At 41.1% G+C, this 17,829-nt stretch overlaps 1 protein-coding gene across 1 annotated transcript in view; it reads left to right on the top strand.

The window, feature by feature from the left end:
• The first annotated feature begins 313 nt into the window (after nucleotides 1–313).
• METAP1D (methionyl aminopeptidase type 1D (mitochondrial)) overlaps nucleotides 314–17,829 on the top strand; it is a 66,993-nt gene continuing 49,477 nt past the window's right edge. The window contains 4 exon segments of the mRNA XM_004674542.2: nucleotides 314–337; nucleotides 339–525; nucleotides 528–682; nucleotides 685–742. Of these exon segments, the coding sequence (XP_004674599.1) occupies nucleotides 314–337; nucleotides 339–525; nucleotides 528–682; nucleotides 685–742 (424 nt within the window).

The raw sequence follows: 17,829 nt of genomic DNA, 5'->3' as shown, positions 1-17,829 counted from the left end.
TGTTTCATCTTTTGGCAGAGCAGGTGGCAGACGTCACCTTCCCGTCCTCAAACGTCAAATTTAAGACTCCGGTTAACACCGCCGAACGGGAATTGTCCTTGGGGAAAGAGAAGTCCCCTGGACATACCCACTGGGGTACCTAAAATAGAATTTGCGGCGGCACACGGATTCTGTCTTGTCTGGAGTCTGCTGAGTAATGTAATGTACATTCTGGGACAGCCAAGGGGCAGCTTGTGACTTTGAACCAAATTTTGCCTTCCATCTGTATCTAGAGAAATAATTTACAACAAAGTGGCAGACGATGCAAAGTGCTATGTGGAACGCTAGATTGTGCTTTACTTTTTTCCTCCTAACTTCACGTTTCCATGCACCAAAATGTTGATGCTACAAATATTGGATGCCACACTTACCTGACAGGCTTCTTCCATCTCAACTGGACGCGGGGACTCCGAGCGAGCGCGCAAACTGCGGCTGGAGCCGGGTTCTCGCAGCCGGAGCGAACTCAGCAGACCGAGGATTCCCTCGCTGGCCTGGGTGCGGAGCCGCTCCGCCGCCAGGGCTCCCGCAGTCAGCCCCCGGCGCGCACGCGCGCTTCCCTCGGGCGGCCCCGGCGCCTCGGGTTTTCTGCCCGGCTGCGACTGGACGGCTCTGGCGGGCGGGGTGGGTGGGGACGAGCGCTCCTAGCACGTGACCAGCGCCAACATGGCGGCGCCCAGCGGCGTCCACCTGCTCGTCCGCAGAGGTAAGCGACGCGAGGACAGCCCGGCGGGGGTTCGCACCGTCGCCCACTCCTTACCCTTCGGGGTTCAAAGGGATACACTCGCCCGCGCTCAAACATCCCGGCACACTTTAGAGTACTGTCAGTGCTGCGGACACACACGCAGACACAAACGATGACACAATTAAGATACCGCAGGAAGACACGTAGTGGTTCACTCATTACTCGCCCTGATCACGTCACTGCATAGGATCTACTCCCAGTCACTCTTTGAGATTTATGAGATATTGTCTCAAGTTTACTTTACCCAACTCTGTGTAGCAGACTTATTTATTCCGACTGCAAAGCGACAAACACTCAGAACCTCTTGTAATGCGCCCGGACACCCAGCTTCCACAGAGACGGCAACGTGTATGTGTTGTAGCTCCTGGCAGGGTACAAGCCGTCTTTTGGTGAACTTGCAAAATGTGATAACTGGCAGGGTACAAGCCGTCTTTTGGTGAACTTGCAAAACGTGATTATTCGTTTCCAGTTTCTTAAAGTGAAGAGAAAAGAGAAATTATATGAGGGTTGCTTTCCTTGCTTGAATGGTGAGATTTTAGTAAATGTACAATATACCTTTGCAACTAAATTAGAGTAATCTCTGTTGGATTTGAATTAGTTTATGAATTTTTTCTTTAAGATTTATTTATTCATATGAAACCTGGGTACATGCCAGAGATGCGGAGGGTGAGAAGATTCACCAGAGACCAGGGGGGAGCAGAACAGGCAGATCGACGAAGTACACTGCTGAGGGGAGCAGCGGGCGGGTCAGGAGAGGTCTGCCTCGCCATGGGGTCTCCTCCGGGGCAGGCGGGGATCGAACTCATGCGGAAGTGGCTTCAGCTTCTCAGTGCTGCGCTTTAACCCGCTGCGCCACCAGGGAGGGCCAGTTTCTGAATCTTTATTTGAAAAAAGTAGGAAGCTATTTCAAAGATGGGGAAGAGGTGAACTAAATGGTTTGAAGGACTACTTAGATATCAGGCATGTCCTTTGAGGAAGATATTATTTTCATAGTAAATAGTTACTATGTGCCTTTTAATACACGATACTGTATTAAGTATGCGATACTGTATTAAGTACGCGATACTGTATTAAGAACTTTACGTATGTTAACTACTTTTTAAAGCCCAAGCTAGGCGTTATTTCCTGTTTGCAGATGATAAAAATGAGGCAGAGAGATTGGGTAATATGATTATGGAAACACAGATGGTGAGAGATAAAATAGGCATTTGAACATGATTGATTTTTTTGTTTTTTTCGTGTTCATTCCTCTACTATATAGCATGGTCTCTCCATAGAAAATAGGTGTACAGAATTTGGATAAGAGAGGACAAGTGTGGTAGGGATGTGTGTGTGTGTGTGTGTGTGTGTGTACAGAGAGAGAAGAAAAGAGAAGTGTGTATTTTCAAGAGAGGAAGGAGGTTGATATTTCAGTGTTAGTGGAGACAAGTAAGGAGACACAGGAAGGTTTGAGGTGAGAGGTGGAAAGAGAAGGTGATGATGGCAGCATTTTGGACTGTTTGGAAGAGTGGAGGTCAACTTGAGAGTGTCACCTTGTGAAAAGAGCACCAATTTACATTTTGTAAGATCTGGGCCCCAGTTGAGAATGCTCACTAATCAAGTTACTTTTCTCTTTCTTCTTTTGTGAAAAAATAATGGTGTTTAGACTTCTTTTGTATATGCTGCAAGATATGGTGAAGAGGGTCAGGGAAATAGTCAATATACTGGAGGAGCCTAAACACACACAACACATATGTATGAATGTGGTTTCTTTGCAGATTTTGGAAATAAAATGTTAATTGTTTTGTCATTTATGTTTAAAATTATAGTACTATATGGAACCCAGTTCAGGTTAGTAGTTCCTGTAACCTATCCCTCATTGTGCTGAAACAACTAAGAAGGGGATCTTCTGCTGAGAAGAGGGAGGGGAAGTGGGTCATCAAGAAGAGATTTAGTGATGGGGAAAAAGTCAACAAATGCCATTTTCTTGGACCCCTTAAGTTTTCTGCAGTTTGGATACAAATCATCACCATCCCTCAGCTACATAGGGTCCTTATAACTGGTCTCCTCATCAGTCTTACCCATAACCAAAGTTATCTTTCTAAAATTCTGATATGATTATGATTTTTCCATGATAAAAAACAGCCAGAACTTCTCATTATTGAGATGAAATCAGAATCCCTTAGCATGGAAGGATAACTTCATCTCAATCAGGTCTGAGTTTACCTTTTCAGCTTCTTCTGGCAGTTTACTATCATCTTATCTCTAAAGGTTTATCATTGTTTTCTCCATAATCACTCTGCCTGCAGTGGCCTTTTTCACCAGGCAATGCATTTATCCTTTAAGACCACGCCTACATGTCACCTCTCCTTTGAAACTTTCTTTACTCCTGCCCAAGCCAAACTCTCTGCTTACATGGCAATGAGTGCATACCTTTATAATAACCAGTATCATCCTGTAGCAAAGCTTACAAATTTTTCTCAGGGGCCACCTTGGTGGCCTAGGGGTTAAATCTCAGCACTATCACCCCTACAGCTGGAGTTCCATCCTGGCCAGGAGCTAACCCACATATGGTGCAGCAGACTTCTATACTGACCTGCCCACTGCTCCCCTTAGCAGTGTATTTTAGTAAACCCGCCTGTTCTGCTCCCCACTCTGGCTCAAGTAAATCCTCTCACCCCTACTCCCCCCTCCACTCTGGCCTACATTCCAGTTCTATGTAAAAAAAAAAAATCTCAAAAGTGTATTTTTGCATTTCTATCTTCCATCCAGTGGGAGGGTTTTTTTTTCCCTTTATTATATATATATATATATATATATATATATATATTTTTTTTTTTTTACATCATTCTTCATTTTGTGTGTTTTTCCATCTCAGTTGTAATCCCCATGGGACTCAGTGGAAGGTTCTTAAAGGCAAGGATCTTACCTTCTTCCTCTCTGTCTCCCTAAAGCCTGGAGCACAGTGTCTGAACTTAGTAAGTACTCGAAGGATGAGTAATGTGGTCAGCAGTGAAACTGTAGTATGGGGTGAGGGGATATTCCTAAAGAGATAAGGTGAGCAGGTGGTGGGGAAATCATATAGATTTTGGAAAAGTTAAGATACATACAGATTTTTCTGAAATGGAGGCTTTGGCTGGAGCTGAGCATTTCTCTATAAGGGAGTCATAGAAGATGTTTACTAATACATCTTAGGGCCAGATTGTGGAGAACCTTGAAGGTCAGTTTAGGGTTTATCTTATAGGCAGCAAAGACTGCTGAAGGTTTTTGATAGTTAAGTGAAATGGCATGTCTGTTTTAATCTACTGCTGTTGATGTTGATGTACTGGAGAAGGAAAACTATTGCAATCATTTAAGAGGTGGTTGTAGAAATAAAGTGAAAAGGAGAAATGGCAAAGAGGAGAAGCATTTAGATTGGAAAGAGGACCAAAGGGAGGACAACACCATCAAAGCAAAAAAGAAGTTGGCAGAAATAGAGTCGAGTCAGGAAAAAATGTTGAGGAGAAGGTTTTGGGATGATTCAGTAAAGATTTTGACCATTGGGACCCTTCCTGATCGCACAACAGGTTAAAGCTCAGCACTGCGAAGCGGTGCAGTTTCAATCCCCAGCCCTGGAGCTGACCCACATGGCACGGCAGACCTCTCCTGTCTCGCCCACTGCTCCGCTCAGCAGTGTACTTCATCAATCTGCCTGTTTTGCTCCCACTGTGTCTTTGATGAATCCTTTCACCCTCTTGCACCTCTGGCCTGTACCCCAGTTCTGTATGCATAAATAAATAAATCTTTAAAAAAAAGATTTTGATCATTGGGAGAGCATAGTGACTTGGACCAAAAGTTCAGCAGGGGAAGGAATAAACAAAAAGTGGCAGTTGATGGTGGCTGTAGACAAGGTGAAAGGTTTTTGTCCTCTTCAGAAAAGAAATTTTATTGAAAAATAATTCACAGACTGCTCAATTTACCTATTTAAACTGTAAAAATCACTGGCATTTACTATATAGAGTCATGGAGTTGTGCACTCATCACCACTGTTAATCTATTAGCTGTCACTCTCCAACCCTCCTACCCCACTAACCTTAGGCAAGATCTAATTTACTTTGCAGCTTTATACATTTACCTGTTGTGGGCATTTCAGACACATGGAATCATACTGGTATTTGTGGTCTTTCGTGACTGACTTCTTTCATGTCGTTTATATGGTAGCCTGAATCATTCCTTCATTCCTTCTTATTGCTGAATAATATTCTGTATAAATATCACAGTTTGTTTTTCCATTTGCTATATATTGAACATGTTAGTTATTTCCACATTTGGACTGTCAGAATAAACACTGCAGTGGACATAAAGACAAAATTAGGGATTTCTTTTTCTAGGACTGGAAATATCTTTACAATGTATTTTCTGACTATAGGAATATGAGGAAGGCTATTTAACTGTGGCTAAAAATGTAGGTTTCCGAGTCAGCTTGCTTTACTAGTTGTAGAACCCACATGTTAATGAAACCAGTCTAAACTTCAGTTTCTTCCTTTGTAAAATGGGGGTGAGATGAGTACATACCCTACTGGCCTATTATGAGGATTAAAAGAAATAATGGCAGCACAGCTATATTAGTTACTCACTGCTGTGTAATAAATTACCCCAAACAACAGATGCTCATTATAGTGGTTTCTGAGGGTCAGGAAGCATGTGGCTTAGCTGGGTGCCTTTGGCTCAGGATCTTTCTTGAGGTTGTAGTTGAGTTCTTGGCTAGAGCTACAGTCATCCCACAATCTGACCGGAGCTGAAGGACCTGCTTCCATGCTCACTGTTATGGATGGATCTTTGCCGGGCAGCTCGTTGTAGAGACTTCAGCTTCTTGCCACCTGTCTCTCCAAAGGACTATTTACAACAGGGTGGCCTGCTTCTTCCCAAACTAATGAACTAAGACAGAGGACCAGAGTTCTGTGCCATGACAGAAGCCACATCTTTTATAACCCAGTCTCAGAAGTGACTTTCCATCACTCCTGTCATATCCTCTTGTTCACACAGACCAGTACACTCTGACTGCCGAGGGTGTGAGTCCCTGGAGGGGAATTATCAAGGTTTTATAGACATGTAAAAGAAGAAAGTAAAAGTCACCAATGAACTCACCATTTAGGTAGAAAGAGTAGTTATATCTAAAATGATTTTATTTCTAAAGAGGTCTACTAGTCATATGACTGATTTTAAAAAATTTCTCCCACATCCACAAGGGAAAGCTTATTAATTATTGAATCATTCTCTTAGGAAAATTAACTTTTTAGATCCTTTTATATGTTTATATTACATTCCTATTTGCCCTTCTCCTTGGTATTGTGATAACTATGAATCTGGGGCCTCACATACTGTCTCTGTCATCGTTAAGATTATGATTTTCCTATAAGATCAGACAGAAATAGGTTGGGGTGAAAAGAGTTCTTTCTGCCAACTGGCTGATGCTGTTGAAAACCAACTCCTCTAGAAACTGATATTCTAGAAGATAGTTCCTTTCTGATAGCTCTTCATCGCTCCCCAACTTTATGCTCTATAGCATAGAGCATAAATAGCGGGGGTCCAGGATGTTGGTAGCAGAGGGGCACTGCAGTTAAAAAAGAGCAAGATATGGCTGGAGAAGACTGGGTGCAGAGCTGTGCTCTGCCCATAGAGTGAGTAAGAGGGAGACAGAGAGCTAGACAGCAGTATGAGGGCCCCTTGAGAGCTTGTGAAAGATTATCAGTTACCTGCATTAAAAAAAGGAAAACCCGTAAAGATCTCTATCACCAGTCACTTCAGCAAAGCCTTCTAATTCAGGACAAGGTGGTTGTACTTTAAAGAAAACTCATAGCTGCTGAGGACAGTCTTAGAAAGTTGAGTTAGGTAGATGAGTATTCTTTGCCTGCTTCTTTTATGAGGGTCAGATTAATTTTCTAATACTGTTTTCTACTTTAATGTTATTGCTTTAATCATTAGACTACCTTCAGGCAATAGGAAATGATTGAAGATTTAATGAGATTCATATTGCTTATGCTTAAATGTTGATGACTTCCTGCATGCATATTAATCATTCCTGACCTTGATCTTAAATTCCTTCCTAGTACACATTCTCATCAAACTTACCTACTAGATCTCTCAGTGTTCATCAAATACCTGGTTTGTATCCAGAAGTACATTCATGCTAATGTTCAGTGCCCATATCTGATTTGTCCTCCAGCTCTTACCATGACTATGAGACTAGAAAATCTGAGAAGAGAAAAATCAGCAGTACTTCACAAGGGATTTAGTCTAGTTTAAAAGACTTCTGTTCAGCAGACCTTGAATACGCCTTAATTGGTTGTCTAGGTCAATAGCTCCAACTGGCAACTCTCAGCCCCCAGCCTGGCCACAGCGCCTTTCTGAGTAGTTTATGTGTGTGCACTCCGGCTGTTGAGCAGCAGGAACTGGCCTCTGTGCCCTGCTTTGACAGCCTTATCCTTTAGTTCAGGCCTACCCCCTCCTGTCACAGAGGCCTGGGAAATCCTAGCTGGCCACCTGGTCTCTCAGGCTCAGCATCCAGGCATCTGTACCCACTCCCTTACTCCAATTATCTCCTCAGCTACCTTAGCATATTTCCTGACCAACAGTCCTTCCCTGAAGCAAGATCCAGGGCAGGGGTTGATGGAGTGTGTGAGAGGAGATGTGAGAGGGCCCAGGAGTTTGTGGGAAGATTTAGGTGAGAGCAAAGGCCTGTGGGAGTGAGAGAGGGAAAGGATCACATAGGTGAGGAGAAAATAACCAAGAAAGAAATTGATGGCAAGGAAGTATGTCTACAAAGAGACATGCAAGTGGGAAAGCTAGGTAAAGAGGAAAGGAGCTTGAGTTTGGTGGTGCCAGTTGCTGTTTTAAGGAACAAAGGCAGTAAATTTGTGTGTGAAAGAACAGAGAAGTAAGGAGCAAAAGCATCTCTTCTGGGCACAAGGTGACCACAAACATGGGGAAACACTGTGAAGTCTGATGAAGCATTTTGTTCAGATTTGTGAATAATTACATACAAAAAATGTATTGTTTTAAAATAGTGAAGCCACAAATAGACACATCCTTAGAAGATTATGGTAATTGAGATAATTTTAGACTGTCCCAATGTGTAGTTGTTTGATTCAGAAACACAGCTAGCTTGCTAGCATATTGACTGTTTTAATTGCGACTGCTCCCAAACAAGAAGTTGGACAATATGAACTTCAGTGACTGTAAGTGCTGGCCATTTGTAAAAATTGGGCGATTTTACACAAGTGTTTCCTTTTTTTTTTTTAAGAAAGTAATCTGTTTATCTAATTTAACTGAATAGATGGAAAGATAACCATTGTGCAAAGTAGGCTTTTTTCATATTTAGTTATTAAAATCTTTATCTTATAAAACAAGTTTAAAAAAGACCCAGAAAATTTTGTGTCTTACCCTCAATTTTTTAAGGCTTAATATAAGTTTACTGAAAATTTTTTTTTTAAAGATTTATTTATTTATTTGTACAGAACTGGGGTACAGGCCAGAGATGCGGAGGGTGAGAGAATTCACCAGAGACAGAGCGGGGAGCAGAACAGGCAGATCGACGAAGTACACTGCTGAGGGGAGCAGCGGGCGGGTCAGGAGAGGTCTGCCACGCCATGTGGTCGCCTCCGGGGCAGGCGGGAATCGAACTCATGAGGAAGTGGCTTTAGATTCTCAGTGCTGTGCTTTAACCCGCTGCGCCACCAGGGAGGGCCAGTTTACTGAAATTTTTGTCTTTAATATATGCCTTACCAGTTGATTAAAACATAAGAAATGATCATTCTTTATAGCAGGCAATGAAATCTGAGGACTTCGCTGATAGTTTTATAGCAAGAGACAAAGTAGTTTCATTACCACAGGCTGTTTTCTCATAAGAGTATTAGGCAATTTATTTTTTTAAAGATTTATGTATTTATGCATTCAGGAACTAGGGTGCAGGCCAGAGATACAGGAAGGGGAGAGGATTTACCAGAGACAGAGCTGGAGCAGAACAGGCAGATGTACTGAAATACACTGTTAAGGGGAGCAGCAGGCCAGACAGAAGAGGTCTGCTGTGCCATGTTGGTCAGCTGGAGATAGCATGATAGCGCTATCTTTAACCCCTGCACCACCAGGGAGGCCTCCTTGGGCAATTATTTTACTGTCCTATTGCAGCCAGTTCTTTAAATATTTATTTAATTTAACTTTTAGAAACCTGTATTCAGAAAATAATCAGGGATGCTGGAGAAATTTTGTTTCAAGGACATGTATTTATCCTGCTGCTTATATTATTAGCAAAGAAATGGAATACCCTGAATACCCAATAAAATAGAGGAATGACTAAGTAAATTATGATACATTTATGAGTGGGTCTGTTACAATAAACTACTTCCTCCAATTCATTTCTACACTTCAGTCAAGCAGCCTTTTAAAAATCACATTGGGGGACCCTCCTTGGTGGAACAGTAGGTTAAAGCACAGCACTATGAAGCTATCACAGCCATTACAGCATGAGTTCTATACCCTGCAAGGGAGCTGACCCACATGGCACAGCAGGCCTCTCCTATCCCACCTGCTGCTCCTCTCAGCAGTGTATTTCTGCTAGATCTGCCTGTTCTGCTCCCCACTCTGTCTCTGGTGAATCCTCTCACTCCCTGCACCTTTGGCCTATACCCCAGTTCGTGTATGCAAAAATAAATAAATCTTTTTAAAAATCACATTGGATCATTTCATTCTCCCTCACACCCTTCTTTGGTTTCCCATTACACATACCATGGACATCCTGACCTTCCAAGCCCACTGATCTTTTTACCTCCAACTCTTCACTCACCTGGTCTCTCGTCCCTCCTAACTACTACATTTCAGGTACTCTTTTCCCCAGCCCTCTCCTCTTCCGGGTCTTTGTACATGTTGTTCCCTGTGCTTGAACTGCACTTACCCCACCTCTTCATCTCCCTAATAGTGTTTCTTCTTCATAATGTATATCACGTTTTAAAATAATATCTCCATTTGTGTGGCTGTTCATCTACTTCCCAGATTCCCTGTTGACTCTGTCACTTTGCTCTTCTTTTTTTTTTTTTTCATTTTTTAAAAATGATTTATGTATTTATGCATACAGAGCTGGACAAAGACCAGCGGTTTGGGACTGGTGCTGGGGGTAAGAGCATTCACCAGAGACAGAGTGGGGAGCAGAATAGACAGATTGACTGAAAGCACTGCTGAGGGGAGCAGCGGGCTGGTCAGAGAGGTGTGCCATGCTGTGTGGGTCACCTCCCTGGCCAGGGATCAAACTTGTGCTTCAGTGGCTGCAATTGCTTCATAGTGCTGTGCTTTAACCTGCTGCACCACCAGGGAGGGCCTACTTTGCTCTTTCTAGGAGCGTTCTCCTAGTTTATATTCTGCCTCTTCAGTTGAGATTTTCATTTCTGTTGTCATATTTCCAATTTCTGTCTTATTCCCTGAAAAGTTTCTTTTTAAATAATATCCAGATTTTGTTTCATGGTTGCAATATTTTTGTTGAGATTATTATTAATAGTTTTCTAGAAATTTTCTTTTCTGAGTGTCTGTTTCCTCTGAGATTTTTTTGTTTATTTGGCTTGGTATATTTGTCTTTTGTGCAAGAGACTGTGTCAGATATCTAGAAATCCATGGTTATTTGTATCTATGAAAGAATGAAGAATTTTAAAAGCATGAAAGACTGAGGAACTGTTACAAGATTGTAGAAGAATAAGAAGACAATAGTTCCTTGCATTGTGGAATATTGGAATGGGTCCTGGAAAAGAAAAATTATTAATTGGGAGAAGCTCCCTGGTGGCACAAAGGGTTAAAATGCAGTTATCCACTGCAGCATGAGTTCTATCCCTGACCAGAGAAGTGACCCACATGGTGCAGCAGACCTCTCCTGTCTCACCCACTGCTCCCCTCAGCAGTGTATTTCAGCTGATCTGCCTGTTTTGCTCCTCACTCTGTCTCTGGTGAATTCTCTCACCCCCTACATCTCTGGCCTGTACCCCAGTTCTTACATACATAAATAAATAAATCTTAAAAAAAACTACTAATGGAAAAGTTGATAAAATTCAAATAAGATCTATACTTTAGTTAATAATTATTATACCAATGTTAATTTTCTGAATTTTATTATAAAAATGAGCTTATGTAAAATGATAGCAATAGGATAAACTAGATGAAGGATGTATAGAGACTCCCTGTAATTTCGTTTCCCTTTGTACCATTTTCTGTAAGCCTAAAACTATTTCAAAATAAAAAAAAAAAAAAAGAAACTGAGTGGAAACTGAGCAAGTGATGGGGGCAGGTAGCTTTGGTTTAGCTCGGAGCTCAGGGGTGAGCTGATTATCTTGGGGAATCTTTTGTGCCATGAGCTCTTTTTTCCTTGTCTGTTCAGAGTACCCAGGACAGGTTCTACTAACCTGCTGTCTGAGGTGAAGGTCTGGCCACTAACACTTTTGGCACTGAGTGGGAAGGCTGAGAAGTGGGGAATGAACTTAACACCCAAGTGTGTCATTGTCACATAGCCCCTATGTTCATCATAGTTCCCCACAATTAATAGTTTTGTTTTACTTTGAACAGGATTCAATTTTCTTGGTTCCACTGTTATTTACCTCCCCATCATCTGGTGTTTTAGCTTCTAATGCTGTCCCTCCCCTGCTTTAGTCTCTCTTTGTTTTCTCTGATCTGATAGGTGTATGCCTTCATCTATAGGAGAGGCACACATCCTTTTAGACCTTTGTAGCCTTCACTAGACAATAAGTTCCCCAAAGGCAAGGACTGAACCCTTTTTCATTATTGAAACCCCATGCAAGGTAAGTGCTTGAGAGATTTTTGACTGATGAAATTATCAGATGTGAAGAGAAAGACAATTAAAGGAAGAGGAAGTTAGGAATATGGAAAAATTGTGGTTCATATATATGTAAATCAGTCTTCAAAGATTAACAGGAGTTGACAGAAAAATAAAAGGATTTTTTTACAGAAAAACTTAAGACCTCGTAACTTTCATCATATCAGAAGTGGTAAGACTGAGCCATTCAACGATTGTGGATGAGTGAAGAAAAAGGATTGAAAATCAGAGGAAGTTACTGCCACAAAAGAAGTTACAAACTTGGTGTAAAATTAAACAAAATTCAAGCCAAATAGGTAATATATCTGTCCAGGGAACACCAAAATTCATTTCAGAAGTCAATAAAGATGGTGAACTGAACATGCATCTATTTTTACTGCTTCTCTTATTGTTGAAGGGATGAAACTGGCAAAAGAAACAGGAGAAAACATTCTAGAAGGGGAGGGAAGAAGATTGGAAGTTCAAAAGCAGACAATGAGAGGTAGATAATTTAGTGGAACCAAAAATATGGAATCCTGTTCAGGGAGTAGAGAGCAGGGAGAATTCCCAGAAGTCAAGTGGTAGTATCAGGTTTCTTTAGATGGAAGGGTAAAGTGGAGCTAAAATAAAGAAGGCTTATTGTGTACGAAGCAGATATACTGTGAGAATGTTGGGGGAGGGGCCAGATTTATCATGAAGAGGCATAAGAGGTAATCAGATGCAGATCATAAAGCTGTAAAGTATGTTAACAAGGTAGAGTTTATATAAGCTATAAAGTCTTCTTAGAAGACTGTGTGTTGTTTTGTAGTGTGATATATATGAAGCTCCTCCCATCAAAAGATCAACTTTTTCTATTCTTTGAATCTGTGTTTTGCCATGTTAATATTTTTGGCCAATAGGATGACATAAGCAGAGGCTTGAAAGGTCAAAATCCTATCTATCTATCAAGAACTATTTTAACCACTGCCTTCTCTGTAGACCCTGTCTTGGTCTTCCTTCTTCATTGTGTTCTTGACTCTGCCTCTCTTTTCCTTCTCCCTTCTGTTCTTCTACCAATGTTAGAATACCACCAGTTGGAATTAAGTTATTAAGAAACTGAAGTTACTCTAACTACTTGAAGCAATTTAATATGGCAATTGGGTGTTTTCTAATTGTTCAGAGGTTAAAGAACCTCAGCTTGTAGGCTGAGACTGTGGGAAGAAGTTCTAGAACAGCTCCTGAACTAGCCCACAAGCAGAGCAGATACAACTGGCCCACTTTGGGAAGCCAAGTTGCCACCACTTCTGACTACTTCTCAATATGAAACGAATAAGAGACACTGGTGTTGTTCAGAAAAACCTACCACTTCCACAACTATGTTAATGAACAGAAAAAAAAAACAATAGGAATAAAGACTCCAAAACACATCTCCCTTCAAATCACCCACGAATGTATCTAATTAATAGAGTGAAATTCAGATGCAGAACACTCTGTGTAGAGGCATGTGGGAGCTATAAGTTTTAATGATCCAGTCTGTGTAATGGAGAATACAACTTGAGAGGGGGGTGGAATGGATGCAGAGTCCTTCATTGCTTCCACAATCATTGCAAACTACTAGCTGTTCTACTAGTCAAGTTCACTAGGGCGGGAGTTACATATGAGTAATTCCTATGCCCCCACATGGTAAGTATAAAAGTTTCTTTAGAGGACGAGAACTAAATAGCTCTCTGCTAAATGAGTGAAATTAATCATCTTGCCAAGAGTGACATCATTACTTGGTTATAAGGGGAAAACCTTTTAATATTAACATCAAGACAAGACAGGGTAGTAATTAGAAGGGAGTCTAAAAAACTAGGGGAAAACTCAGTTTGTTTACATAAAAAATAGAACTTTAATTGAGAATCTAACTACAAATAACTCCTTTCCCACATCATTGAAGAGAAAAGAGCCTATGAATGGCCCTGATGTCACCAGTTAAGAAGTGTCCCATGGGGGAGGTACAGTTGCCATTGAACATGAGGTTTGGAGTGAGAAGATGATCCAGGTTAGTAGATGAAATTGAATGTTGTCAACATGTGTCTGCTTATTAACAATGAAGGCAGATGACCTACTGTGATGATTAAGAAAGCAGAGAGGCAAAAAATAAAAGCTATTAGAAAATATGTGCAGCGGGGAAATAAGGGACATTCATGTCACAGATGATTGCCTTGACTTCATGTCTTTTGACAAATTTATGAGAACGTAGAGACTTTACACAAGGGACTGTGGGTCATGGGTGCTATGGTGGTGGGAGAACTATGGGGACTACACCATAGCTTTCTCCTCTTTTCCCTATTATGGTTAATCACTGTGGCATTCTCCCTGCGTCATAGGCCAGAAACCTGGGGAAAGGGTTAAGTAATTCCTAGACTTCTCCTATTACTCATCCCACACACAGCTGCTTCTAGCTACTGTAGATACTACCTCCTGGGTGACTTCCCACTCAGACCCACATTCTCATCCCCTTCTGTACTATAATGCCTCCTTCTTTATCTAACTCCCCCCCCCCAATCTATCCAGCCTACCCTCGTGTATTCATCCTCTCGATATTTCTAAAATTTAAATATGGTCAATGCCTTGTCTTTGCTTAAGAGTCTTTAATGTATTCCAAGAATTTTAACATAAAATATAAATTCCTGATCAGCAGGGGGGTTTTGACCTGTTTAGTTTCCGACCTGGGCCAGTTCACCCTTCCTTAAGCAACATGGTGGTCCCCTGCTTCTAGGAGGTCACCATATTGGTGTCGAACTTAGTGTGGACACCTGATGGCATAGTACACTATAGCCCAGAACTCCTGGGCTCAAGCCGTCCTCCAGCCTCAGCCTCCTGAGTAGCTGGGACTACAGGCGCACACTCCACACCCAGAGAAATTTAAATTTAGACCACAAAACTTGACTGTTGGTTTACATCTCTATCATGTGATGGGCATTCTTTCCTTGAGCCAGTACATCTGCAGCTTTTACAAAGAGTACTCCATGGTAAGATACATATACCACCACTGCTCTTCATCTAGCATTGCATTTCTGGTCATTCTTTAAACTTTGATTTATATGCACCATTATTATAGGGCAGGGAGAGGGGCACCCCCAAAACCCCCAAACCTGCCTTTTCTAAATAGGTTCTGCCATGCGCTACATCAAAGCAAAAACTACTCTAGTGCATAAGACCTATAATGGAAAAGAACTTTAATACAATTAGTGTGCAACAAAGAAATGTAATTTACAAATCAAGCACCCAGAGTTACCCATCCCCTTGAAGATTGGCCCAAAGCAGGACCACTGAGCCCAGAAGCCTTCCACATGTCTAAGGCACCTTCTGGTGGGGACCCATCGGACAAAGGCAGGCAGGGCCCAGCATGTCTGGAACAAAAAGCACAATCACGATAAAAGCTGCCGTAGGTCTCTCACCCACATCTGTTTCAACCAGTCTAACACCAAGAAGCTAGCACAGTTTCTTCACATGTCTCTTCTCCACGTGCCTCCTCCAGGTCTCCTTCTGGCTCTTCATCCTGCTTCCTTCCTTCTCTAGTCTCTTCTCCAGCTTCTCTTTTCTTGGGGACCGCCACTTGCTTCCAGCAGCCTCCTGATCTTCTAGTCCTATATTGTGACTGTTGGTTTAATCGGTTTATTTTTCCCTTCTACACAATCAATTACTTGAACATAGGGATTCGCCAGTCAGTCATGTGGAGCAGGGCCTAGAAATTTGCATATAGAACAAGCTCCTTGGAACATTCTCAGACCTAAGTATTTAAGTAGTTTCTAAGATCAACTGCAACCCTGTGGGGAGGAGGATAGGTTTCGGGGGTAGTCCATTTTTAAACAACTTTGAAAATCTCAGCCTGTCTTCTTTCATGCCCACAATAAAATAGCTTATACTGATATTGTAGGATAAGGTAGACAAGTAGGTATAAGATAATTCCTCATTTAAAAGTATTTGCTTAATCTATTTCTTTCTTTTTTTTTGGTTCATTGATTCTAAGACTATATACTGAGGGCTTGCTGTGTGCCAGACAAGGGCTTGCACTGATAGGCAATAAACAAATACAATAGGTGAAGCACAGAATTTTTCAGAAGGTGATAAGTACTATGGGGTAAAATAGAACAGGGAAGAGGGCTGTCATTTAACTTTGTCAAGATTTAGGAATAAATTAATGGTTAATTTAATTCAACAATTTATGCAGACCCTACTTTTATAAAGCAGAATTTAACCTGCACCCTATCATAAGATAGCTTGGAAATTTCAAAATTCAAGTCTGGTTTTCTTTTATAAAATTGTGAATAACTGGTTTTCCCATTATGTCAGTAGGAGGGAAATAATTTAGGGAACCGCTTCCAAGGAATCCTAAATAGAATATGTGAAAAATCTCTTACTACCGTAAAGAAAAAGAAAAAAATATAATTAAGTCATAAACCAGTAAAGTTTGTGTTTTATTCTTATCTGCAAGGTGGTTTAATTGTATTACTAGTTTAAAAAAAAAAGAACCTTTATTCCAAGACCTCTTTTCTTATCTCCCCACTTATCCATTTTAATTTTTTATTTGTTTGGACTATCACATTTAGGCAAAAACTATAATCCTTTTGGAATTTATAGGGAAGCCTCATCAAATTGCATGAGGAAGTACAGGGCTTTCCCTTCACCTTTGTGGGGTGCTCAGGAATAAGATAAACAGGCTGGTTCTGTGGGGAAAATCACTTATCCATCTCTACTTTCAAATAACTTAATCGAAAGATCTAATGTTTCACTGCAAACAGTCTTAAAAGTCAAATTAATGTCACCTGCAGAGCAAGCTAAAAGAGTGATGAGTATTGTTTTGCACAGCAGTTGAACTTGTTTTCAAAGTCCTACTGCAGTGAAAGCCCTCTCTTGCACTTCTTACAAACTAGAACTGTATGGTAATGCTGATGACTGTCAGTTCCTGTGGGGTATTTACACAAAGGTACTTTTAAACGAAGAGTCATTTTTAGAGCAATTAGGAAAGAAACTAGACGAGAATAGCCAGCTCAGGGGCCTAGCAGGTCGGGGTTAAGATTTATTGACAGGACAGGGTCAGGCGTCTGCTCCATCACTGCCCCTGGTAGCTGCCCTCCGGATACACCAAGGCCTCGGCTGGCCTCCCCAGCCAACTCTCCCTCCCCCTCCCTGGTGCAAAAAGTGGTGAAGGGAAAGAAGAAAAGAGGCAGATGAGGGAAGTCTTGCCTCTAAGGTGCAGTTAGGTATTGAAGAGCAAGTTTGAAAATATTTGTGTCTATTTTTCTGGCCCAGATGTTACGCGGCATTAGGAAGAAGAAAATTTTGAAGCACACAAAGAATTGTCTGTTCTTTCTGCTTTGTAGTTTGCAGTTATTGCATCCTGAAGAAAGAAATTGCTTAGCCAAAGAAGTCTTTTAATTTCATTTTTCAGTTTTGAGTTACAGGTTTCTGGCAAGCTCCCTGACCACTACTGTTACCTGGTGGCGCCTATATTTCATCAAATTTAGACATGCAGACTACCTGGATCCAGGCCCAGATGAACTGTTGTGACTGATAAACATGATCCCACCCTCCCCCGTGCATGCGCCTGCTTTTTCCTTTACCGGAATCTAAGACTTTTGAGTCCTTTGGTCCCCAAGGGAGTGAAAGAAAAATGTGTTCCGGTATCCACTCTTGCTCTGTGGTTTTCTGTGTTGCATCTTTGCTTGCCCAGAGGCCGGTGAGCATCCTTGCCTTGCCCCCATTTCTCCAATGCTGGTAATTAATGCAGAGAAGATATTTTGTTTTTAATAAAAACAAACAGTGACATCTATCAGTACCCACAGTCAAGGCAGAATTTGTTTGACATCTTGTGATTGCTGCTTACAGAAAGAATGACAGCAGTTATTAAACAAATAGCAAGAAAGATGCCGTTTATTGGTGGTTTTCAGATCTTCTAAGAATATCCTTATCACCGTCTGCTCATGAATGGAAAACAGTAGAATGAACCGAATCATTAATTTTTGAAATCTATTAAATTTAGAGTAAAAATGAAAACTCAAATGTTAAGCAAATAGATCTTTTTCAGCTGTGTAATATATGAGGGCTTTCCTTTCATTAGAATATATTTCTAACATTTTGTTTTTATGCTTGCAGGGAGAGCTTTAGCATTCAATGTAATTAAACTTAATTGCATTTCCTATGAATTATTTTTAGTCTCTTTTTAAATGCATTTATTATTTTTTCCCTCTATCTCGCTACTGCTGTAGCTTTACCT

Source organism: Condylura cristata, unplaced genomic scaffold (genome assembly GCF_000260355.1).
Source record: "Condylura cristata isolate star-nosed mole 26May11 unplaced genomic scaffold, ConCri1.0 scaffold00002, whole genome shotgun sequence".
NCBI lineage: Eukaryota > Metazoa > Chordata > Mammalia > Eulipotyphla > Talpidae > Condylura > Condylura cristata.
This window is presented reverse-complemented; position numbering and strand designations above follow the sequence as displayed.